General features: G+C 38.8%; 2 protein-coding genes and 1 pseudogene across 3 annotated transcripts; 2 read left to right on the top strand and 1 right to left on the bottom strand.

Moving 5' to 3' along the window:
- The first annotated feature begins 10602 nt into the window (after window positions 1-10602).
- On the top strand, window positions 10603-15174 carry ccna1 (cyclin A1). 2 transcript variants are annotated; one of them, XM_066651132.1, is made up of 9 exons: window positions 10603-10623; window positions 12126-12330; window positions 12407-12608; window positions 12672-12787; window positions 13431-13654; window positions 13724-13928; window positions 14005-14118; window positions 14516-14649; window positions 14792-15174. In XM_066651132.1, the coding sequence occupies exons 2-9, from the start codon at window positions 12175-12177 to the stop codon at window positions 14841-14843; spliced, it is 1203 nt and encodes a 400-aa protein (XP_066507229.1). In that variant the 5' UTR covers window positions 10603-10623; window positions 12126-12174; the 3' UTR covers window positions 14844-15174. The 2 variants fall into 2 exon arrangements, with proteins under 2 accessions (XP_066507229.1, XP_066507228.1); XM_066651131.1 differs by lacking the exon at window positions 10603-10623 and adding an exon at window positions 10906-11063.
- Window positions 15175-15709: 535 nt separating this feature from the next.
- On the top strand, window positions 15710-27009 carry sparta (spartin a). Its single transcript, XM_066650888.1, has 8 exons — window positions 15710-15794; window positions 17719-18515; window positions 20647-20841; window positions 21360-21525; window positions 23332-23526; window positions 24158-24316; window positions 24430-24520; window positions 26293-27009. Exons 2-8 carry the CDS (start codon window positions 17763-17765, stop codon window positions 26477-26479), a joined length of 1746 nt encoding a protein of 581 aa, XP_066506985.1. The 5' UTR covers window positions 15710-15794; window positions 17719-17762; the 3' UTR covers window positions 26480-27009.
- Window positions 16678-16802, bottom strand: LOC136675317 (U2 spliceosomal RNA; annotated as a pseudogene).
- Window positions 27010-27293: the final 284 nt, after the last annotated feature.

Genomic DNA, 27293 nt, shown 5'->3' with positions numbered 1-27293 from the left:
TTACAGCCACTTTCCCATAGGAAAAATTTACGTGCTGGTTCTGATCGGTTTTCACTTCTATAGCGATATCGTTTATCTGTGATTTTGTTGTCGACACGTAGTGTGGCTTACTATATCTAACAGTGACAATATCATGGTTGTTCCCTGATATATGTACACATCTTAACAGGGGTACAAAGCTGTCTCCAATTAATTGGTAATCAACAATGTCTGTGTAAACAAACATTGAGTAGAAACCACCATAGATGTCGACAGGGTGCGGCGCATACTCTTTCTGTATGACATCCGGGTCATTTGTTTTAACTACACACTCTAGTATCACACCCAGTTTAAAACCCAAGATGATGGCTAGTTTACCATTAAATATCAAACCGATATCAGATAACGTCTTAATAAATAACCTGTGACTTATTTATAATCTCAGCAACCAATGCCGGTATATGTTTATAATACCCTGTAGGTAGAGATATTTGTCTTGTTTTGCCTGATTTTTTATGGATTACGCTAAATGTGGCATCAAGCTCACAAAAGGTTGTCCACGTTCATGGGTATTGAAACTCTATGACCCCTACTTCCCAGTCACCTTTTAGATCAATTGGTTTCGCTAGTTTTGTTCTATAATTAGAAATGTGATTATTGGGTACACCGACATAGACGAATTGCTTGGCAGTGTGACGCAAAACCCATTGTCCCCCATATTTGTCCTTTGATGTAAATGAACTAGTTCACAAAGTACAACAACTTTTAAGACTTTTGTATGTCCACAACATCATTTTCAGGAACCCAGCTGTTAAATTTTGACGGCCAACCTAACCATTTCACTAAAGCCATTGTTTTTTTTACCCTGTTTTTTTAATCCAAAATTTTTTCAACTTTGAATGCTTTTTCTGTAGACATGAGGATTTTTTGCAGCTCTTCTTCATAGAAACGGCCGTGTATAATGTCACCGTCATAATCTTTCAATTTATAAACGGGTAGTTGTCGTCGGACACAGTCTGATATAGTGAAAAACCCCTGTGTATAGTTCTCCTCATACCCCTTTGTAAACAGCCCCCTGACTTTAGAAATACGCACAACGTCACCAATCGTGTACTTAAATGTGGTTTTCTTGTCTAGTTTGTTTCTCACTCCATACAGCGTTTTAAACACGCTAGATTCGTTTTCTTTCGTCACATCAGCTGGCTTGGTTTTGATACTACGGTGGTAACTATTGTTGTACCCGCTCATAATATCTTGTAAAACATCAGTGTACCTTTTGGAGTTTACAGCTGTTAGATAACGCCACATACGACTTTTTAACGTTCTATTAAAACGTTCTATGGCACCGGCTTTTAGCTCACTACCTGTAGCAAAATGTGTGATTTTGTTTTTTGATACTAAATTTTGAAAATGTTTGTTGAAAAACTCTTTACCCCTGTCAGTCTGTAACTTTTGAGGAACTCTGCCTTCTTCTAATATGTTCGCAAATGCCTTTGAGACTTCTATACCTGACTTATTTTTTAACAGTCGAGCCCACGCATATTTGCTGAACACGTCAATACATGTCAACATATATTTATATCCGTCATTTTCCCTAGAATACGCACTCATATCAACAAGTTCAGCTTGGAATTTAGTGTCAATGCCATATACTATAACCCGGTTTCTTTTGTAATTATGTCGTATGGGTTTGTGGAGTGTGTATGCATCCTCTCCAGCTAATCAGTCTCAAACCTGTTGATCAGACAGACACAATCCTGTATTCTCTAAAACACCCCGTTTCAAATGATTTTTACCGCATAATGAACTAGAATTAGACGGCGTGTAATATACCGTTCTCGTAAGATTTGATGTGTCAATAGACACTGTTGAAAATAATGACCCCAGATTTGTCTGCTTGACTGTTTTATTCACAATGCACACACATCTACATTTTTCTCAACTAGATATTCAACAAATGTTTCAATCACTTTACAAACATCAATTGGTTTCTTTATTGAATGTTTTATCACACAAATGTCTATTATATATGTACATAGACAAAACACATAACAAATATTTACCGCATATTCATATGTTATATGTCATATGTATATATTAGGCATGAGAGACAGTAATTTACTAATAGTCACAAGGGTTGATTCATCAGAATCTATACATAACTGCGTCAAATGACGCCAATTATGCAATGTTGATTTAACAATATTCATTTGATTCTTGAAATTTCGTAAACGTTTAACATTGACATCATGCATGCTATTAATGAGTGTAAAATCATCCACACTATTGTCAATACATTTATATAACAAACGTGTCAATTCGCAGTTCACACGGTGTTTCAGCACATTCTTTGACAGACTCCGGTGTCCGCAAACGATTCCCCATTTTCACCTAAACAGCTCTGCAAGTCTTTGAATCACCTTCCCAACAGTCAACTGACTGTTGTTCAGACGCTGACAAACTGTTCAGACGTTTGATCAATCAGGCTTTCTCTTAGTTCCTGCAGCTTTTCCATAATGTACGGCTCGCATTGTAATTCAAAGACGACTGTTTCAACACATCCTTGAATTTTTAGAAGGGGTAGTTCTATTCCAAAACACCTTAGAAGCCCGGCTATGGCATGTTTTAAGGCGGGTGTGAACAATGTCCTTGTTATATCTTTATAGTATTTTTCAAAAAAGAAGATATCAGGTTCAAACAGACACGAATGTCGAAGTTGACTAGGGTGATCCACTTCACAACCAAGACACGTTTCCTTCAGCTTGTTGTTTATGATGTGTTGTAGGATTACAACGACAGTGGACTTTATCAGTTTTAGCGCCGTAGAGCTTACTTGCCCGTCCACCACATCAATCGGAGCAGATATAGCATTGTCTTCAGGAGCTTCAGCGATTGTCAGTTGTCTAGACATCAACGTTTCCAAACCATCCGCTGGGTCTTGTCGAAAAACATGCAGGTACGCTATGTCCACACAATCGAGATCACCACCATATTGACCCAACAAACTGTTGTCTGATACCGCTTCGGCAACCGCCATCGATTCACCATAGCTGTAGTTTACAAACCCGCGACCCATGTCGATCGGCGTATATTCAATGTCCGACACTCGATAATTTTCACACCACATAGGTCCATGGGTGTCGGGATGGTCTGCTGGAAGAATATCCTCAAACATGATGGCTTGCATGTTGGTTGTGTCTTGACTTCATGTGATTTCAGTGCGGACTTATGTTTCTTTTAACAGACATCACTGGAAGTCAGTGATCCACTTTTGACCACCCCACAAACGTCATAAGCCAGAGAATCAAACAGATTAATTTTAACACCCCTAAAATATTTGTGAGGACTGCTACCAAATGCTTTATCATGCCGTTATTTCCTTGGCGCAAAAGCAAAGTTGGTTTCAGAACTAATAGTTGGTGTAACTGTACAATCTCTAAAAAGAGACTGATTTACACACGCTGTAGACATTTTAAAAGCGTTTAGCCATAGAAATCCACCAGTGTCAATTTAAATACCACATGCAAGCACAACCCCCCCCACATGTTGGGGGTGTGGGGGGGTTAGGGTGGGAGTAGGTGTGAGGGGAAGCCCATATAAAGACATCCTGTACTGACCTGTCACCTAGGCCATAAATCAGGGGTCATAAATCATTCACAAAGGTGTTTGACAGAAGGTGTAGGATATATACTACTGCTGTGCGTAAGGGTCAAGGCCGTAAAAAACTCTACTGGATGCTCATGATCTCCGGGCCCTTAAACATCACTGCACCTCAGACAGGAATGATTGGAATGACACTGTCAAGGAAACAGAATGGGCTCAGGATTACTTCCAAAAAGCATTCAGTGAACACAATCCACCGTTCCATCCGCCGTTGCCAGCTGAAACTCTACACTGCAAAGAGGAAGCCATTTCTAAGCAAGCTCCACAAGCTCAGACGTTTGCACTGGGCCAGGGATGTTTTAAAATGTAGTGTGGCAAAATGGAAGACTGTTCTGTGGTCAGATGAGTCACGATTTGAAGTTCTTTATGGAAAACTGTGACGCCATGTCATCCGGACCAGAGAGGACAAGGATAACCCAAGTTGTTATCAACGCTCCGTTCAGAAGCCTGCATCACTGATGGTATGGGGTTGCATGAGTGCTTGTGGCATGGGCAGCTTGCATGTCTGGAAAGGCACTATTAATGCAGAGAACTATGTTCAGGTTCTAGAACAACATATGCTCCCATCTAGACGTCATCTCTTTCAGCAAAGACCCTGCATTTTTCAACAAGATATTAGATAATAAGATAATATATTTATTTATTTATGATTTCATTTATTAACTGAAAAAGGCTATCCAAATCAACTTGGTCATATGTGAAAAATTCAATGAATTAACACACCAAGGCCTGATTACTGCCAGACTTCTAGAATCAAGAAATCACTTAAATAGAGCTTGTCCAATCACATGAAGTAGGCTAAAATGTCTCAAAAAGCAACACTATATGCCCTGAGCTGAACAACAAATGGGAAACAAAGTCATTGACATCTATCAGTTTGGAAAAGCCATTCCACAAATGGCTCTACTGCGATTCAATGCAGTGAACCAGAGTGAAAGCCATTATCTTCAAATGCAGAAAACATAGAGCAATGGTGAACTTTTACAGCAGCCAGCCTACCAAAATTACTCGAAGAGCTCATCAACAACTCATGCAGGAGGTCACAAAGGAACCAAAAACAACATCTAAAGCACTGCAGGCCTCACTTGCCTCAATTAAGGTCAGTGTTCAGGATTCATCATTAAGACAGAGACTGGGCAAAAACGGTAACCATCTGAGATTTCCAAGGCTAAAACCACTGCTGACCAAAAAGAACACAAAGGCCTGTCTCACATTTGCCAAAAAACATCTTGATAATCAGCAAGATCTTTGGGAAAATACTCTGTGGACTGATGAAACAAATGTGGAACTTTTTGGAAGGTGTGCATCCCATTACATCTGGCATTGAGGACAAGAACATAACACCTATAGTCAAACATGGTGGTGGTAGTGTGAGGGTCTGGGGCTACTTTACTGCTTCAGGACCTGGACGACTTGATGGAACCATGAATTCTTCTCTCTCCCAGAAAATTCTCAACGGTGGTTACAACCAGTTATAAGGTTTTGGGAAATTTCTTTTTCACACAGGGCCAGGTTTTTTTTAGAGAGCTTTTTTCCCCTTTATGAACCAAATCATAATTGAAAAACTATTTTGAGGTAGTGTCCCAAAACTGTTCACTACCCTCCTAAATTCTAATATGGCTCACATTCACACCATGAGACAAAAATTTCAAGGGGAAAACTTACCCATATGTCGGTAAGTAAAAATAATTAGTTTGTAAGTCAAAACTCTTTGTAATATTATCTGTGTTTTTGGCTAATACACAAATGCCATATAATATGTAAACATATGAGTAGTATCGTAGATAAATATCATTATAGGGTGTAGTATGGCACACGTTGTATATGATTGCATCTAGTCATATGCTGTTTGTACACCTGGTTGTACATCCAATTATGTTTATCTTTTTATCATTTTCATGAATGATTTAACGTGACTGTCTGGGAATTCACCAGTGTGCAGTGATGGCTGTTGTTACAGATAGTTTTGTGTGTTTTTTGCTTGCTGCAGAGTTATATTTTCTTATTGAAATGTATTCATTTTTAAATTATATTTTTCATCTTGCAGGTGGGATCTAAGTATTTTTTAACAATAACAACTATTCTGTAAGCAGAAGAATGAAAGTTTCTGTGAACACTAATTTTAAATCATACTTTTTTTCTGCTAGTCATACATTTCTAGGTATACATTTATTGAAAGAATTCTATAAGTTGATATCTTAAATTTGTGAAACAAAAGTAAATATTGACAGACATTTCCATCACAAATTGTGTAATTCACAGGTCCTGGAATTATTAGCTGGACACAGCTTTTTCAGCTCAATCTCAACACGACTGGATACTGGCCACTAGAAGTTTATTAAAGTATAACCACAAGATATAGGAGTACAAACCCTATCAAGATTTTTTTTTCATTCCTCACAGTCATTGTATATTAACCATTATTTATAAATGTCTTATCTGACAGAACATTTGAGTCTGGATGAAGGTTGATGACTGCTGTGTTCTCAAGCTATTGGTAAGTTGTAAATTAACATAAAATTGTCTGTTCTACTGGCACAAGATATTTATGTAATTCAAACATTTGTGGTGTACATAATCTAGTCTTTCACATACTTTCATCAGAAACACAATAGTCCATGTTGATTACATTCAGGTTGTTGTTATCACTTGAATATTGTGTATGTTTCTGTACACACTATACATAGCCATTTGATTTTAGTTGTGTGATAACCACATATTATGTACAATGTTGAGGTTATATCACTATTAAGGCTTAGAAATGCATTAGAATACACACACATATCATCCATCATCACAAGGTACACACACATATCATCCATCCATTATCTGTAACCGCTTATCCAGTTCAGGGTCACGGTGGGTCCAGAGCCTACCAATGGAATCATTGGGCACAAGGCGGGAGCCAGTCCTTCACAGGGCAACACACACTCACACATTCATTCACACACTCACACCTACAAATGTGTGTTTTGGAAACCGGAGCACCTGGAGGAAACCCACTCAGACTGCAGGACTACCTTCTGCGCCACCGTGCCGCCCACACACATCAGTCAAATTAAATGTTTTCATGTACATGTAGCTTACTCCTCAGACACATTATACATTGCACTCATTGTGCTGTTTAGTGTTGAATTTGGAGAAATCACTTGTTATAGTAATTGTATTTAACTATTTAAATTGTTCTTGTTTGATTGGTTTATTGAAAACATCTAAATGTTTGTACATTTTGGCAATAAACTTAACTTGCAAACGGGTTGTATAATTTCAGTTGCAACGGTATTCCTTTTTAGATTGATGAACTGAAATGTGCCAGGAGAGGCCAAAGAGCGTAAGGAGGGCATGACTGGTGATCCTGTGAGGTATGATGGTGCAGTTGAATTTATAAGCCCACATGTCATTAGGTAGCTGACCAGATTTAAAAATAGGTATTTTTAACATCTGATTAGCATTGTTAGTTTATACTAATTTCTTTCAGAAGAATTCAGCTTGTTGAATTAGAAAGGTAAGGAGAGTTAATGGACACCATTGACATTCACCAGGTAGTTGTGTGACTTTTCTTACAGCTGAACTGGGCATTTCAGTTTTCTTTTGCTTACTGTGCTGTAGCCTACAATTCAAAAATGTTGAATTGGAATGTAGGTTATGTGGTTATTTTATAACTACCTGTTATGTTTCACTAAAAATGTAAAACAATATCTACATGCTTCTGTGATGTCTTTGAGAGATGCTCCTTATTGTCCTGGAGGGCATATTAAATGTAGTCCTGGATGTGGGTGGCCAAGCTATTTTAATGCTGTCACAAATGTCGCCTTTTATAGGACATTGTTGGAAGACAATCATTCCAGGCCTGAGCACAATTTCAGTGGCTTAACAATAAGTATAAGAAGTATTATGATATTTCAATACACTAAGACACAGTTGTACTCTAATGAATGATTCTCAAATTTGTACAGGTGTAGTGATTGGAAACTCTACAGTGCAGAATACCAAGAGTTTTTACCACATATTGACTGGAGTGCTGCATGAACTGCTGAGAGACATAAAACTGCAAAAAAATATATGCATATTGTGTATGGTTTTTGAGGATTGTTCCTCAGACCAGTGGTTGCAAAAAAAGTCAACACAAATGTGTCAAGAACTGAAAATTGTTAAAATTATGCAATTAAAGGCAGTTCTGTCTTTTATAAACTGATATTAAGAGTATGCTTCTGTTTATTATTTGTTGTCTACAGACTACTTTGGGCTTGGGAAATGGGAACTTTTGCGTTCTATACTGATGCACCTGGGTTCTGCAGCCCATACTTCAGACAAATTTATGAAGATCCTTTTATGTTAATAAGTAAATGAATGCATGCATATACATTAGTAAGACTTGAAAATAATAAAATAAAACTACTTTATCTGTGTTTTCTTGTCTTCAATTGTACAGACTATACAAGTGTGACTGAACAACATTTAAAGTTTGATGTTCTACATGAAAATAAGGAAATTCTATTAGATTTATTTGAAGCAACCATATTTGTAGGGCTTTGCGAATGGAGTTCAAGGTGGTGTAATGCATTTTTCGCATTTTTTTATCAATCCAGTCCTGCTCAGTTGAAAATCTCAAAATGTATTCTATATATTATTTCAGTATTTTCCTCACTTAGGTATTTGAAATACTGTCATTGTCTCTACAGTCTTCTGGATTTATTTAACAATCTGCCTAATTTCCCTTTGACAAAGATATAAGGAGTTATAATGATGTTCATGAATGGGTTCCATGCATGCTAAAATATTTAGTTATTTTGAAAATTATTTTTAAAAGTAAAGCACACATTCATTCATTGTCTGTATCCCTTGTATCCTTTTCAGGGTCACAGTGGGTCCGGAGCCTAACAGACAGCAAGTATAAATCTGTCCACTGGCTTAAAATGTCGGTACCCGTCTGACCGTTGGCCACTGCTGGTCCACAAGGGGACCACTCAGATTACTGTCCTCTGGACAACATGTAACTACTTAATTCTCCTCAAAATGATCTTAAGTTCACTGAGCTTTTTATTCAGGAAAATAAACTAATACAAATATTACCAACAACTATGAGGGATACGATAATAAGTAGGCCTAATATAAAATAATTATGCTGAAAATGTTAACATTGTGCTATGATGGTTCACCCAGAAAACACTGGGAAAAACCTCCAACTCTGCCCTCAGTGGACTACCTGTGGTCCGCTATCTTGCTGTCAGGTACCATTATCATAAAACAAACCCTGGACAGAGCACGAGCCCATCCGAGGGCATTATACTCTCACACATATGGATACTTTTGAATAGGCAATTACCTACAAGCATGAGTTTTTAGACTGTGGGAGGAAACCGTAGCACCCTGAGAGAAAAAAAACTAACTCCTCAGAGACTCGCTGTCTATTCTCTCAGCTCTACTGACCATACAGGAACACTTTGTAATTTCTACTCTTACAGACTGTAGTTTGCCTGTTGCTCTGCATACTTGTTAGCTTCCTTTTACCCTTTTCTTTAATGGTCAGGACCATCTCAGAGGAGTAACTCCTTTGCTGCACAGTTTGTGTTGGTTGTCCTCTACTTCATTAATGGACACAGGGCACAGGCCATTCTGCTGAATGGGTGCCATTTGCTTGCTGCAATTCTTCCAAAGAGCATGGTGGTGCAGCAGGTAGTGTTGCTGTCACAGCTCTAGGGACCTGGAGGTTGTGGGTTTCATTCTTGCTCCGGGTGACTACTCTTCGCTCCAGTTTCCTCCCAGGGTGTGTTCTGCCTTGTGCCCATTGATTCCGGGTAGTTTTTAAAAAGAACCATTAGTGGAGACTGGCACCCATGCTGTCAACGCTCTCCTAAAATGTCTTTTAGAGGTGTTAATGTTTCCTCCCTGTAGCCATTCATTCATTGTAACCACTTATCCAGTTCAGAGTCGCAGTGGGTCCGGGACCTAATCATTGGGCGCAAGGCAGGAATACACCCTGGAGGTGGCGCTAGTCATTCATAGAGCAACACACACACACACACACACACACACACACATACACACATTCTAGTCCTGATATTGCCTCATCACACTATCACCTGTTTTGGTGAAGACAGTGGTAAATTTGTGGTTCACAGCTCAACTTAAGCCATTTTTTACTGAGAAAATACAAACCTTATTGACAGATGGACAAAGTATTGAAAAGCAGGGATATGAGGTAAAAAATAATGTATTTGTCTGACTATAATGTATTCTACAGGCAGAGTACGGCTAATATTTGACTTAACCTTCTACATTGAAGCATTATTATTACACAACACTTTAAGTAATTTTTTATGGTAATTTCAACAGTAAAACATAGAACCGAAGTAAACAGTTATACATGGCCTAAAAATCACACTAATAAAAAATAAATCAATAAACCGAGGACACTCCTGTTACTGTTGCTCAGTCCTGTTTTTAGCATAGAATTAGCAAATTCCTTAAATATAGACCCATGATGTCCATGGTAAAAGCATGAGGACACTTGGCACATTCTAGCAGTTTACCAAAATTAGCATTCTTAAAATAAACATCTGAGAAATTATTTAGGTAACTTGAGATTAACCATGCAGTTAGTTATTACACATATTTATACTAATGTCCCGGGGACACAAAAGTCACCCTTTCGGCGGAATGGCCCACGCAGTCTATGGGACGCTGTTGTCTGGATGTTTTTGGTTGGTGAACTGTTCTCAGTCCAGCAGTGACACTGAGGGACTTAAAAACTCCATCGCTGCTTTGTCTGATCCACTTAGACCAATGCAACACATGCTACCAGCAACACGTCATTATCACTGCAGCGCTGAGGATGATTCACCACTCCTGTGGGGTCGGACGAATAGGGTGAAAGGAGCTAACATATTATTCAGAGCAGCAAACAGACTACAGTCTGTAAATGTAGAAGTCTATCTACAGTGCTCCCGTATATTGTCAGTGAATCTGATAGAATGAACAGTGAGTGTAGAAACAATGAGGCGGTGGTCATAATAATATGGATTTTTGTGTAGATTGCATATTTTAGCTGAGGAGGAAGGCGGGGAGAGGGGGCTAAGATCTCAAATAGGGGTCTCCAAATGAAAAAGCTTGAATACCATTTTAGAACATGGATTAAGTTGCAATAGATGACCAGTAAAAGCGAGTTTTATTTGTTTACATTTTTTTCTGGACGAACTCCTGTTTCTATGGTTACGTCGCCACGTGACCGTCTCTCGCTTGAGCAGGCTCCGTCCCAATTAACTACACCTGGCCGGGTCTGTGATTAGTTCATTATCCCGCTCATTGGCTGAGACACAGACATTAATGACGACCTGCAAATTTAAAGGCACCGAACGCAAGATTTTTGTAGCTATTACGTTGCGTCTCTAAGTTTTCTGTGTGCGCTGAAATATTAACAGGTTTGTTAATCATTTATTTATTTTCGGTGAGTGGTATGCTATAGCCTAGCAGAAATAATGAACCTTAAAGTTGTTGTCATTCCAATAATTCTGAGCTCTAACAGTTTTTGTGTCATATGAAGCAGCAGTGTAGAATTGAGTCTAAATCCATGCTCAAGTATTGCTTTTTGGGTAAAATATAGTCTAGGAATGGACTATTTAAAAGACATCCCAGAAGATGTGCTTTTACACACCACACACAGTGGTTGATATATATATATATATATATATATCTCCCCTACTAGCCTTGTTTAGCTTTGGGGCAGGGCTTTTGAGCTGAAAGTAAGTGGAGGAATAAATGGATTCATTCATATATCTATACTGAATTAAGATGCAGATTTTACATCTTTGCCATAGCTGTAGTGACCCACATGCAAAGTAACTTTTGTTCAATCATTTGAGTAAAGGTTCAAATGGAGCACTTAGAGGCTTTAGTATTAAGGCAGAATTGTGTTGGAATTTATTGGACCCCTAAAAAATTGACGAAAGTTGTGTTTTTTTTTTTTGTTTTTTTTTTTTGCGCTCCCCACCAATGTTTTAAGTTCCCTATATCAATACGCATGTAACAAGCTTCATTGCTCATTTGCAGTGTAGGAGGGATGCTTTGCAAACAATATACCTGTTAAAATCATACTTAAAAGAACACTAGATAAGACTTGAGATTTTTGCCCCTGGGGCTTGCCCTCGTGTGGATTTATTTATTTAAAACTTTAACAGCACTGTACTGAAATCAATTAGGTGGTTCCCTACTCTCCTCAATTACATGGTGCAGTTTCTTTAATGCTGAGCCCAGTGTTGTAAAGACTCTATTCTCACTTGCAGGTCTTTGGAGCATCGATTTTGAAGCAGTTGTGTTAAGATAAAAATACTATAGTGTTACCCTAACTTTGAAATTGAACACCTGGGTGTGAACCTGCAGCTGAAGTTGTAGACTTGGCTTTAAGGCACAAAATGGGTTACATAGTTAATATTAGTTTATGCTCAAAGCCCCATTAGTCCTGTGATCACACTCTTATTTTACAGGTTGAGCTTGGACAAGTGGCTTTTAAACTACAAGCTGATTATTTTGAGGATGAGCTCCAGTGCCCTTGCTCCGTATTCCAGCCGCAGCAGCCAAGAGAATATCTCTGCTCAGGGAAGGGTGGATGTGCCTCGTATGAAGACTGGGCAAAGGGTTGTGCTGGGGGTTTTGACTGAAAATGATCACCATTACAGGACTTATAACCAGGTTAGCATTTTCACTGATTTTGTTTATTCCCCTCCCCCAAAAAGGCTAAATATTGATTCCCAAATTTTGGGAAAAGGGTGTTCCAGCTAAATGTGGATCAGCACTAAGCAACGTGTCTGGCCATGGGATCAACACATCTTACCAGTCCAGTTCTATTTTTGGTGGTCTGGAATCAGCTGTGGCACCAGCACCCAAACCTCCTGGAGAACAATCAGCTGCTTCACTTGTTCTTCCTTCAGAGCTTCAGATACATAGTGCTCTGAATGACTTCAGTTCAGGTGAGTTGCAGTGCCTGTAGTTGAGTTAGCTGTAGAAGTGGCTCTAAAGGTATGTGTACACAGGTTCATGTTTGGATTCTTCAATGCACTCCCTGGAGGAGGAGACTGCTGCTTCTGAGGACATCTTGTGTGTATCTGAATATGCATCGGACATTCATAAACACCTTCGAGAAAGTGAGGTTTGTATCTTGCCTTAAATTTTTTTTAAAGAGAATGCTGACTTAAAGCTTTAATATGATGTATGTGTCCAATACTAAGACTTTTAAATGAGCACTATGCTCTAAGAATGGACAATAGGTTGCATTATTTTTATGGCATGACATTGTTGTGCTGTGGAACAGCAAACTAAATCTAGTTTGGGAGGGGGGTCTCCAATAAGTTAAGATTTCCCTGTGAACTAATGAAATGTCTGACATTATTTGGTCAAATACAAAAGATACAAACTTAATGCTAAATGCAGAGGGCAGCTGTGGGCTTAGGATAAGGTTACAAGCTAAATCTCTACAACAGGCAGCAAAGTCAGGGTGTGCATAGTCACTGCTACATTAAATGCAGAAAGCCTATTTTAATGTTCAAGCCCTGCTCTAAGGAGTGTGTGTATATATATTACTTTTTTTTTTTTTTTTTTTGGGTGAGTAGGAGATCTAGATCCCCAAATGTTTAAATGTCCCCTTTACTCTGCTTTGAGTAATGTTACACCCTGGCTGTTAATGTCTGCCCAATATAACATGATTATATATATATATGGTTACTAGGAGTGCAGAATGCTTGTTTATAACCAATTTCACACCCTATTAAGACACTTATTCAATTTTTCCCCAGCTGAGATACAGGCCAAAGCCTGGTTATATGAGAAAGCAGCCAGACATCACCAATGGTATGAGGGTCATATTGGTTGACTGGCTGGTTGAGGTTTCTGAGGAGTTCAAGCTGTGCTCAGAGACTGTCTTGCTGGCAGTGAACTATCTGGATCGCTTCCTGTCTTACATGTCTGTGCTCCGTGGGAAGCTCCAGCTTGTGGGAACTGCAGCAATACTTGTAGCTGCGTAAGTGAGCATTTTTAAGAATGGCAAATCTCTTCAAGGGAGCACATTTTAAAATGGTCTCTTCTCTAGGAAATATGAGGAGATATATCCACCAGAGGTGGATGAGTTTGTCTACATCACAGATGACACTTACACCAAGAATCAGCTGCTACGAATGGAGCACATTATCCTCAAAGTGCTGTCCTTTGACATGACTGCACCTACAAGTCAACAGTTTTTGATGCAGTATGTCTTGGTAGAGGGTACATGTTCTAAAACAGCAAACCTTGCCTTGGTAATTTTATTTATTTAACTTTTATTTATTTTATTTGTTGGTGTTCACGATGCAATGGTTTCACTTTTTCTCCTAGTATCTTTCAGAGCTGAGCCTGCTTGATGTGGACCCATTTCTGCAATATCTTCCTTCAAAGATTGCCGCTGCAGCTTACTGTTTGGCCAACTACACCCTAAACAGGGCCCTATGGGTGAGTTTTTGTAGCCTTTTTTTCCAGTTTGGCCTTGAACTAGAGTAGGCTCAAAAGTTTAAATGCTCTTGCTACTTGTGGCTTCAATGGAAAAATATAATAAACCGTCAGATTTGGATTTCCTGTTCTTGGAGCTCCCACAGTGTAACTCATTTAAATGGCACTCTATTGAGATCTGTGGGGTGGTTTCCTATCATCCTCATTTACAAACTGCAGTGCTGAGCCCAGAGTAGCTACAGGCTCTTAGTGTTACAGGTCAGTGAAGCATCAATTTATGTAGCTGTAAGCTTTTAAGGTAAAATTATATTCCTTAAGTAGCAAACTTCAAGGTAAAGTAAGCAAGCAAATATACGTATGGGCAGTTTTTTATATATATCTTTCCCTCCCCCAACCACAGCCTGATGCCCTCTATGATTTCACTGGCTACACTTTGGCTGAGATTGTGCCATGTGTAATTGCTCTCCATAAACTTCACCTCAGTGCAGAGAGTCGCCCCCAGCAGGCCATCTATGAGAAGTACAAGAATGCCAAGTAAGTCAAATGTTCATTATTGATGGCTGTACTGTTAGACCTTGGTATTATGGCTATGCTGATTTGCAGGTGCCAGAACCTTACATATCCCCAGAAGTGTTGGCATAATTTCTTAATGGTGAAATGGATTTTCTTTTTTCAGGTACTGCAGCGTGTCACTTTTTAAACCAGTGGATGTGCTTCCTCTTCACTGATTCAGTGGGTGTGGTGACTGGCAATGAGAACTGCAGCGCTTATGTCTGTATATACGGGATGTAATCTGAACTTTTTAAAAACCTATGATTTTAGCTTTTTTAATGTGATTTTTATCATAGTACTTTGAGGTTATCAAGTCAATAAAAATGACTTGACTTCAGCTTTTAAGCAATGAAATGAGTGGAAGCTGGATTCCTGTGTTCACTGGGTTTGGAAATGTTACTGTTTGCTACCTTGAATCACACTGCTCTGCAATCTCATTCTTGCAAAACCAAGGAATCATGGACCTCACAGACTTTTTTTTTTTTTTTTTTTTTTTTTCTCTTTCTTTTTTATAAATATATAAATAAATGGATATGGGTTGCTGCTCTACCTGCTTGTTTGTTATTCTAGGTGGCCCACGTGGTCATTTAGGTTCAGTAGTAAGCATGTCAAATGCTGCAGAACAAAGCTGCCTTTATATTATCAATTTAAGTTGAGTTCACCTCTGGTCTTTCAAATTTAAGTGTACAGAAAATGGCAAGTTCATAGCCTTCAGTAGGCCCCTCCAATGAAGATTGAATGTGATCTTAAATGACCACTCACAAGACTTGTTAAAAAGCTGATTTGAAATGGTCTTCTAAAGCCTGGCTCTGATGCCACACTTACTCGAACTTGAGTTGATTTCCTCAACTTGGGGCAGAAGTGGAAGGAAGGGTGGAGAGTGGTGAATAAATTGCGTTTTCATCTAAAGTACCGGAACCTGTAGTTAACTCCCGAATGTTTTTTGGCCGAAGAAATTGGATTTTTAGGGTTCTGACGAAGCTTATTTCTGTCCTGAGTGTGTAGCGCCCTCTGGCTGCGCTGGTCTTATGTTTCGCCGCTCGTGCTACTGAGTCCAGTTGACTCTTCAGTGAGTAGCGCGCAGATGGGTGGCTGAGGAAACGGGCCCGAACTGGCGATTTAATCGAGTAAGTTCTCTCGCTTTGTACAATAATCTCCCGTCGTATGAGTAAGTTCTAAGCTGCTTTTCTCGTTAGTCAGCTCTTATTTTAACTCTTGAACTTAATTTACGCCCGTATATAAATGACCAGAAGCGAGCGCAGATTTGCCTGTAGTTGAAAATATGGTAATAAGTTTGTTCGTGGTAAAACAGTGGTTATTTGTGGTTCGAAGGCATAAACATTGAATTTAAGAGCGCATCTCTCTTATTTACAAGCTGTACTTGTCTTTCAGGTAGAACAAGCTAACATGACGTACGCAGTCTCCATAGATAACTACGTGGTTCAGCACACTCACAGGCTTTGCTTTTACTTTTATAACCAGTTTTACACGTTTCATGTCAACATACACGACAGGCTACGCTCTCGTTGAAAGTGCAAATTCAGTTTGGCACCCCTTTTTAGATTTCAGTGATGTAAACAAATCTGCTTTGCTGTAAAATGGGTAATTTATTCAGAAACACAACTCTTCAGTGGAAGTGGTATGAACCAGGGGCCCCTTTTGTAGGCGTGTCCTCGATAATATACTGGAATCAGTTTTAAACCAGAATCTATTTTCGAAACTATCAAAACAACCCAGCCAACAGAGCCCCTTAGGTTCAGTACATTTCAAAGCTCAACATCTATCTAGATTAAGACGACCCAATCTGGGCTTATTTTGGCTCAGTACGTAGAGTTTTAATAATCATAAATTGTGTTTGTATGTCTGCATTAGTCCATGTCTATCAAAACTCTCACATGCGCACACATACGCTAGTGATTAGCGCCCGTGGGAAACTGCCTTCAGCACCCAGGGTGCATTTGGGGAGTTAGGTACCTTGCTCAAAGATGGCATGGATATTTCTGCTGGTTGTGGGGATTGGTCTAGTAATCTTTCAGCCCCAAGCCTGATTCTCTGTCTACCATTAGACCACAGCTGCACAACACAGAGAAGAACAGGTAGTACACTTGATGTGAGCCAAAAGGCCTAGAAATGACTAGCACATGTCCAGCTTGAACTTAACCAGCTCATAATCAACCCATGGTAGCCCAGTAAGGTGTGCTAGCTGGAAATGTCTCGGGTATCATGTAGGGAATTTGTAGCCATTTCATGTTAGAGTTTTGAGATTCCTGGTTCCTATCACCACTACTGTGAACAATTATGACTTCAGGTTTTTCTTCAATGCCACATGTAACACTATACCAATCTCAATTTTATAGATCTGGAGCCATTTTAGTCATGACAAAAAATGTGGTGGTGGTGTTTAACATTGAAATATGTTCACTCACTATAAATTGTGTTAATATTTAAAACTTAATGGCTGCTATCATTTCAATTATAGTCTGCGACTAAGTTAATATAATGCAAGAAAATATTAACTATGTGTTCTACGTTTAACAAGCTCAGAATTGTAAGTCAATTACAGATCTTTTACATGGAACAATGACTGGATTAATAACACCTACTATGTATCTACACTTATTGTCCATTTTATTAGCTACACTGACCATACAGAAGCACTAGTTCTACAATTTTGGTGTCAACCTATTTCCCTGCACACTTTCTTATCCTCATTTAACCCTGCTTTTCAGTCATCATAGAAACAGGTGGACTGCAGTCTGTAATTTAAGAACTACAAAGTGCTCCTGTATGGTCAGTTGAGCTGATAAAATGGACATTAAATCTTCACTCAAAGTAGGTGTTCCTAATCCAGTGAATGTTCATTGTATAGTACAGTGTGAATTCTTTATAGAACCACCTTATTTGAAGGGTATTTTGGACTCTAACCTATTTGTTCTGGCTAAGATGTGGTTTCTGAATAGACAACAAAGCATTTCTAAGCCTTAAATGAAAATATATTATGGAATATCTGTGTTCAGTTCTTCATGTATGACATAATTTTCCAACTACAAGATTTAGGTTACACTCCTTCAAAGTGCTGAGATCTTAAGGCAGGTATGGAAGCTCCTGGGCCTGCAGAGTGTCAGCTCATAAAAAACCACTACAAGAAAGCATATGAATGCGTCGACGCAGCCCTGCTGGAGGATGAAGCAGGGAATAAAAGCAGAGCCGTAGTGCTCTACCGCTTGGGCCGCCGCCACCTCCTTCAGGGCTTGGAGGTGGCCACCCACGGGAAGTGGTGCGAGGGAGCCGAGTGGGACTGTGCCCGGCAGATGCAGCTAAAGATGAACAAGACCCTGAGCAGTATCACTACCCGCTTAGCTGTCCTAGAGACCACCATAGGCCAGGGGCCTTCAGGGGCTCCAACACTCTACCCAAACCTCCCGGTTTTACAACAGCCACAGAGACCAGTCAAAAGACCCACTCTTAACAGTAGGCTCTCCTCTACTGTGCCAGGAGGTGTTCCTTATTTGCCAAGCTCCCCAACTGCAGCCTGTGATGTCCCTAGTGAACTGCCACCAGCTTACACTCCCCAGCCTACAGATGGCCACCTCTCTCTTTCTCACAGTGATGGCAAAGGTTGGCCTTCCCTGCCAAGACCTAAGCAGGTTCCCCGGAATCAGAGCTTGAATGATGTAGAGGAAGAAATTTTATTCCTGCCCCATGGAGTGCAGATTTTCTTTGTTACAGCTAATGGCCAGGTCAGTGCTCCATCATACCCGGGGTACCTCCGCATCATCATGAACAGCAGTCAGTGTTCTGACAGTGAGGATATTAGCGACATCAGGCAACCTCCTGCTTACTTACAGGTGAGAGTAGATTTAGTAGTTATATTTCTTACTTAAAAATTGGCGCACAGTGGTGCAGCAGGTAGTGTTGCAGTCACACAGCTCCAGGGACCTGGAGGTTGTGCGTTCAATCTCGCTCCGGGCTCCCGTCTGTGAGGAGCTTTGCGTGTTCTCTGTGTGGTTTCAAAAAACACGCACTGGTAGGTGGATTGGCGACTCAAAAAGTGTCTGTGAATGTGTGTGCATGTGTGTCACCCTGTGAAGGGCTGGCGCCCCCTCCAGGATGTGTTCCTGCCTTGCACCCAGTGTTTCCGGGTAGGCTCCAGACCTACCGCGACCCTGAACTGGATAAGGGCTACAGACAATGAATGAATCAATGAAAAATTAATTACTTGATACTGAGATTTAAGCAGTGATTTTGTTCATGCAGTACATTACACATTTCTATGTATATTTTCCAAATGTTATTCACTTTTCTAAGGTCAAGATACTGTTGGATTTCATGTGCTAAGAGTCTTGATTGTACAGCGTTCTCATTATATTTTATACAGTATGTTTGGCTTCAGTACATACTTATTCCAAAGCCAAAATTGCATGTACACTGTACATCTCAGATATATTAGATCATGCTTCATCAATTCAGTCCACACAGTTCTACTGGTTACACACCCCAGTGGTGGTGTGTTAAAATGTATTACCGTCCAAAAACCTGTTTCCAGATTGAACTATAGTTCTTCTTTAGGAACAGCTATGGTTAAACTACTGTCTGGAAAATTGTCCCTAAAATTACCTTTCCCCTATATACATAAATGGCACAGTCAAGCTGGCTACATTGCTGGCTACACGTAGAGAGTTTCTGCAACACTTTAGTGCTGTCCATACTTTAGTTTCATATTAATTTGTCTGGTCTCAAGCTTTCTAGATTAGGTTATATGCCTGTCTTGTTCGGCAGAATCATAATTTATCTAGAATGAAGAAATCATAGACTAGAAAGCAATTGATATTTAAACATTTATTAAATAATCAATCATGCTGTAATTCTCTGTTTACAGCATGTCGGTTTAAGATTAGAGGTTCAGTTTTAGATTTTATTATTTTAGTTTTGAATATATCACACAACTCTGTTGAAACATTTTATATTTTATCTGTGGAGCTGAATATTTTATTTATACCAGTTTAGAAGAAAAGTTTTATTTACTTTACAACATTAATTCCAAACTTCTAAACACTAAATCTTTTTGAATGATCTTGATCTTGTTTGTGAATTAAACAGAGTTAACTCTCACTGTTTTTGAGCCAAAGCTAAACTGACAGGCATATTGACCCACTCTCAAATGAATGATTTACTGAATGTACATCATTTCCACATGAATAATGTTACATTAAAATTAAGGTTTGGCAATAATTGTGTGGAAGTACTTGTGATCAACTAAATCAAATCTTTCAAGTGCATTTTATTTTCAGTGCTTAACTGCTTATGGTACGGAATGATTTGAATTGAGATTAAAGTTGAGCTGGTTTAAGGGTTTTAGGCCTGCTCTCTACTCCAGATGCTGTTTGCTGCTCTTTGCTGGCTGCTGTCAGCTTGAATTCCTCGGAACGTCTCTGGCAGAGAGCACAACTCGACTGGCAAATTTCCCTTTTGAAGATCAGCTGTCCACAGCCACTGCAGCACAGAGGCTGGATCCGGGACACACACAAACACATACATACACACAACCACAGGCAGTAAAAAAGGGTCAACCAGCACCCCTTTGTCCCATTTTATCCCCCGGGACAAAGCCTGCCCTTCTGAAAGCCTTACCCTACAGAAATTTGCTTTTTGAGATCAGCGTGCCTGTGTTTCACCGAGCTTTCCTTTAATTTTCAATATCACAATGTATTTGGGAGCAGCTTGAAGTGTGTAAAACTTTCTTCTAGATTCTGAACTGAATAGCTGTTTTGATTGGAAATTACATGAGGGATTATTTGTATATACTATTTTTATATGAAACATTTTATTTGGGTCCTCAGAATATCATACATATTATGAGAAACGCATGCTCAGTCATTTCACCAGTAGTTTATTTCCTTATTTTGTTATTTCAGAGAGGTATGTATGAGAGATTATGTTTAGTATGTGCAGCATGTCATAACTTTGTTGTGTTTACAGGTGTGTGATTGGCACTACCCACTGTTCCCTGACTCACCAGTCTTGCTCAGCAACACTGGTGTTTTCACATTCCCTGATACCACGGCAACAGTCCCAGGGTCCTACGTTGGAGTGGTGTTGTCCACTGAGCTGTCTGCTGCAGACAGAGCTCTTTTCCAGGAGCACCTTTCAGTTCTCACACAACTCAGAGTGCAGGTAATGCAGACCAGTACACAGCAGGGACGTGATAGTGACCGAAATGTTTAGAGAAATTTTGAGGACTGTATTAACTATTAAATTGCCTACCCTATTGTTGCACATAGTGATTGTGAAGCTGTTTCCTTTATGTGCCTGGCTGCATGGGGGGTTGGGGGTGGGGGTGGGTGTGGGGTGAGTTATGTTCTGCTGATAAGCAACTCTTGCATCAGACTGTTCAAGCTGGCTGGACATAGGGAGGGTCAACGGGGGATGTCAACCAATATAAACATGTTGAGAAAAGCTTTGAATTCTTAAAGCAGTGGTTTTGACAAAAAAAAGTAAATAAATAAAGTGGATATAATTAGAATTATATTAAATGTAAAAAATGTCTGAGTGTTTACTTTGTCTCACTGTAAAGAGGCAGCTGATATTTTAAGAATTTTAAATTCAATTGCAATTTGAAATTTGTCAGTGTGTAAAGAAAACATCCATAAATATTCATGCTTGGTGAACTTCCAATTGTAATTGCATTGAAGGCTGCGGATGATGAAGTACATGACCCTATAGAGGAAGACACCAGTAACTTGAATGAGAAGGCTCCCATCAGCATTTCAAAAGACACAGCGCAGGATGTAACTCCAGAAAATAAGGAGAAGGTCTTGCCTGAATGGAGTGAGAAGATGTCACAAAGCATCCTGGCAGGTGTGGGTTCCCATATAAAACCATCTCTAGATAAGAGCATGGACTTTCTGTGTGAAAGTCTAGACTTAAATATTTTTAAGCTAAACAGGTCAAAGTGACTAAAACGATATCACAATTCGCGTCTTGTCCTAGGAGGTGTCATTCCCCCTGTCTTGTTTACTATAGTAGACAACCTCATTAAGCGAAACAATGTGAACCAAACACACCATAAATAATTATAATGACATCGCCTTTCTTCTTCCCATCCAATCTCTGATTTTCTTGTTTGAGTCTGTGATGGATCATTTTGGCCAGTGATTAGCATTATGATGTTTTTAATGTCCCTAAATATAAAAGAATATTTTGCTCTGAGAGTACAGGCAGTTGCTCTCTGTTGTCCATGGATTATTCACCTTAGGTTTCTGTGTAGAACATGTACTGATATTCCCATTTTAAAGCTGAACCAGGAAAACTCAACTTCTCCTGTGTTTTATTTTACATGTTATCTCAACAGACTATGTGTGAGGAGTTTGTTGTGTTCTCCCCGTGTCTGTGTGGGTTTCGTCCAGGTGCTCCGGTTTCCTCCTACGCTCCAAGAACATGTTAGTATATGGATTGTCTACTCAAAAAGTGTCCATAGGTGTAAGTGGATGTGTGAGTGTGTGTCAGCCTGAGATTGACTGGCACCCTCTCTAGGGTGTGTTCCTGCTTAGGACTTTTTTTATGTAGTCACAGGACCCACCACGACCCTGAACTGGATAAGTGGTTACAGATGATGGATGAATGAAGGAATATTATCTAAACCTGGTTTGGAACTGTTCAGCTCTAAAGGTCCCCAAAAATTGCTCCACAATACTTGGCAATATATTTCACATCAGACCATTTTTCAGGAAACAGTCATACATCCGACACATGCATTGAATTGCAAATTCCACTTTTTTTATAATATGTGCATAATTTAAGTTGCTGAAACTAAAATCATAGTAAATAAACATGCCTGTGTAAATAAACATGGATGTGTTAATTTTCTTTGGCTCTCTTTTTCTAACCAACCTGATCCTTTTTTTTAGTAAAACTACATTTTAGGGCAAATCATTCATTCATTTTCTGAAACCGCTTCTGTAGTTCAAGGTCGTGGTGGGTCCAGAGCACAGGGCATCAAACACTCACTCACACCCAATATGTGTTTTGGGACTGAGGAAGGAAACCCGATTACCTGATGGAAACCTACATGGACACGGAGAACACACCAGATCTCTCACAGACAGTCACCCAGAGCGGGGCTCGAACCCACAACCCCAGGACCCTTGGGGCTGTGTGACACTGACACTTTCTTTGGTACTGTGGATTTTAGGTTAAAACTTTATATTCATTCCAAATTTCAGTGATCAAAATGCTATAAAATGGAGTCATTTTATAGAACAGGTTTCTTTTAGAGAGCTTTTAGAGTCATTAACCACATCAGATATCTGGTATATCACCATAACTATGAATTATGAAAGTTATCATGGAACCACACAGTTTACATCATAACTGTTTTATAGTGCCATGGTTAAATGGAATTTCTGTTTAGAAAAATGCTGAGTGCTTAGTTTCAAATAAACATTCGTCAGCAGGGGGCAGCATTTGCTTACCTGATACTCACATGCACATACTGAACTAGAAGGAGCTATATTGCAAAAGCCCATCTGACACATTTCTGAAAAATGCTAGATGGTGGATAGTTAGATAAAATATTATCATAAATCTGTTTTAAAACTTGGTTTGTTTGCTGAAATGAGCTAAAATAGATTCGTGTACATGCTCACTTCTGCTTTTCATATTTAGGGGCTTCATGGCTTAGTCGGGGACTTGTGCAGGGAGCCGAGGCCACAGGCAAAGCTATCCACAAAGGGGCAACAAAACTTAGGGAACACATTACCCCAGAGGAGACGCCAGCGGAGGTCAGCCCAAGGGTTACCAGGGGACTGCATGTAGCCAAACAGGCCACAGGGGGCGCTGCAAAAGTCAGTCAGTTTTTGGGTAAGGAATCTGAGTAATGATAATATGCTGACAGGTTTCCCCTATTTCAGAAGATGCATGTCCTGTATAGTTTTGTCTTCTCTACTTCAAGCAATATTTCCCCTGCTTCATTACAACAGGTCTTTTCACAGATGTGTTGATAATTAGCCAAAAATGTAAAACCAAATCAACATAATATTGTGTACCCATGTGTTCTCTTTTTGATCTCTTCTAAAACTCTAAAGGTGGCCCAGCCAAGTGTATTCTGAATATTTCTGGACCCCAGAAAAGTGCAGTCTCTGGTGGACCTCTTCCTAAATATAAAATTTAACACCAAAGCAGGCCTGGGCCCTTGTGTATTCCCCACTTCACTAAGTCACAAATCTAAGTCAACAACTTAAGCAAAATCTCCTGTTTTTAGGCAGGCATCTGAACAGACACATTTAACCAAGTATTGATGTTTTAGACAGCTAATATCAAATGTAAATTAAATCATGAGTAGGTTGGTGCTTTAAATTAGCGCCCACTGACACATTTGACATTATTTTATAACAATTTTAAATGACATGGTCATATTGTAGCTTCTCGTGTCTCTCTTTTGATAATTGATTTTTGAATATATTTTTCAATATAACTTGGTTTTGTGTTATAGTGGACGGCCTATCCACTGTGGTTGACCGTGTTGGGAAGGAATTAGCACCACATGTAAAAAAACATGGCAGCAAACTAATTCCTGAATCCTTAAAGAAAAATAAAGATGCCTCCAACAGAATGGATGGAGCTAAAGTAGTGGCTGTTAGTAGCTTAAAAGGTTTGCATATCTCCTATCAAGTTCACCCATTGTTCATGCATTTCTTTTGGTATCAAATACCTGACTGTTGTGTATTTAGCATTGAATGCAAATCAGATATTTCTACACATCAGGTTTATCGACCATATGGTCAGGTTTGGAAACAGCAGCAAAGACAATTGGTAAAAGTGCAAGCTCAGAGACGGTGTTGACCGTCAAACACAAGTAAGTATTTTTTAATTTTTCCCCCATTTCTTTACATATTCAAACCCAATATTTTTAGCACTTTTTTTCTTGAAATTTCTTAAAATCTTTTTTCCTGTCCTTTCATTCTTTCAAAGTTTTAACCTCAAATTGTGCTTCACTCTTGCCTCACTTGCATTGCTCATGAAGCAGTTTAATCTGTTCTTCCTTCTTTTCTTTTTTGTTTTGTCCTCTTCATTTTTCAGATTTAGGGGTCTAGAAAACATCCTGGACCCCACTAGCAACATTTAACTGGTGGAGGGTAATAACTCTTAGTGAAGAAACACATATATTGAGCAGTCTATGGGGCAGATTTACTAAGGCTCGCACTACGTACAGTCTACTACAATCTACCAAAAATGTGCTGAGATGAGGGTCTGTTTAGTGGGTTTTGTTCTAAGAACTTCCTCGCACAGACTCAATGTCATAATAACATTTAAACAGTATAATACAATAATGTGTTTTTCCTCATTTAATATTTTTAATTCAAGCTTTTTTTCTGCCAGGGAAGGAAAAAATGGCCTTCTGATTCAGAGTCCTTGTGTTGAAGTAATAAAGAAATTGATAAATAAATCATATTTTCTCTATATAAGTAATAACTTAGAAAACATTATTGTAACATAATAGGACTGAAGTTTAAAAAGTAAAGGTGACATTCGTGATTGTAATCAGTTTTTTTTAGACAACAGAGAGGACAAACATTGAAAAGCATGAACAAAGATGTTTTGGATTACTTAAGGTGGAAATACATCCAAATATGAGCTACAGCTAAATGCATTACTGCAAAGTGCTACAAAAGTTAACATCTTGAGGTGATGTTTAGTCTTGAGTTTTTGTGGTATTTCAAACTGAGAATAAAAACTTACAGACAATTTCAACTTCAGCCATGTGCAAACAACAGTTGTTGTTTTTTTCCCTCAGACATACTTTTCCAATTTTAAAAAACATGCAGCTTCTGAAAGTAAATACACCATTGAGGGCAGCGTTTCCCCACAATCATAGATGCCCCCTTAATTTGCCCCCTTAATTCCCCATTCATTTTCAGCTTGTGGAATGAGCTGAATTTTAGTTCTTTAAATTTAAAATATCTGTTTAAGGTTAATCTTGGATTTTGAATGTAAATAAAATGCCATTTCTCAGGTGAATAACATTTTTGATGCAGTGTTTGCAGAAAAAAAAACATGTTTTTAACATGTGCTTTTAACAATAATTGGGATTATCTTTAGTTGATTATGCAGGTAAAATAATTTTTTCAAAGAGTTAAATTACACCTTTTAACTCAAAAATAAATTTTGTTATGGTGCAACATATGTAAATCTGCCCCAGTGACAAAAAAAAAACTCTGATCTCAAGTGCCTTTTATGTGCAGTATGTTTTGCCATTGAAAGGTATGCTCTGCCAGTGCCTGTTTTATTGGGGCACCTCCACTGTAACTCATGTGCAATAAACATGAAATTAATAAATACAACGTGTTTGCTCCCTTTGTGCTCTTCAAGATGCATACTATTCCTGGTAATCACTTTCAGTGTAATGAGTGACAATAACTCTTTAATGACTAATTCTTTAGGTGCCACATGGGACTTTTCCTTGTAAGGATCCTCACTAATCTTTATTTAATGCCATTAACACGCTAATTTATATGTGATCTTGCATCTTGGCATACAAATTCCAAAATACCACTGACTTCCACTAACACCCACCAACTATGCCAAGTCGTAGCCACTCTCACCTCCTCTCGGTTGTGTGCAATTAAGGTATGGGAATGAAGCTGGCCAGGCTACAGAGAGTGCTGTCCACTCTGTGGTCAATGTGGGCGTTACGGCCTTCAACATGGACAACATTGCCCTCAGTGCTGTACTGAAGTGTGCAGGGAAACAGGTCTCAAAAGACGAAAATGTGGATGAGCCCATGGAGCAAGATAAGACTGCTGAAAGAAAATAAATTCAAAAATATTAAGCTTTCTTCCTATAACACACTGTTTGTTTATTTTTTTATTTTTTTGATTGTGTAGGATTGGTAGTCGTTACAGAAAAGTACTGGATATGAAGGAGAGCATTTTACAAGCTATATGAACTTCTGCACTAGAAATATTACTCTCTCTTTTTTTATAAAAAGAAAAATGTGTACTAGTGGTCTTTAATTTAAATTGGTAGTTAACACAAATATGTATATGTCATATTTTTATATAAGATTAAAGATCATGTTAATGATATTTGAGGATCCATTTTAATCAAATGTGATGTTTACACTTATATAATCTTCATGTACTGAAAGAAGATAGTTTTCTACTGCATCTGTATTTGCTTTTTAATCGTATTAATTTGTTAGGACAAGAATTATAGAAATGTTCATTTTCTTTATATTAAGCTCTCAGTGTACCCAGAACCAAAAAGAGTGATATTATTATCTCTGTTACAGCTCTCTTTGATTCTAGGGATTCGTTTATTTAATATTTTGATTTAATTAATATATTTTATTTTAATAATAAATTTGTATAATACATTATTATATTAATAAAATGTATGATTATAATATATTTTATATACTTTTTCTCTCACCCTGTCATATGTATGTATATATATCCATGCATCCATCATCTGTAACCGCTTATCCAATTTAGGGTCGCGGGGGGTCCAGAGCCTACCTGGAATCATCGGGCGCAAGGCGGGAATACACCCTGGAGGGGACGCCAGTCCTTCACGGGGCAACACAGACACGCACACATTCACTCACACCTACGGACACTTTCGAGTCG

The sequence above is a fragment of the Hoplias malabaricus genome, chromosome 18, assembly GCF_029633855.1.
Source record: "Hoplias malabaricus isolate fHopMal1 chromosome 18, fHopMal1.hap1, whole genome shotgun sequence".
In the NCBI taxonomy this organism is placed as follows: domain Eukaryota; kingdom Metazoa; phylum Chordata; class Actinopteri; order Characiformes; family Erythrinidae; genus Hoplias; species Hoplias malabaricus.
This window is presented reverse-complemented; position numbering and strand designations above follow the sequence as displayed.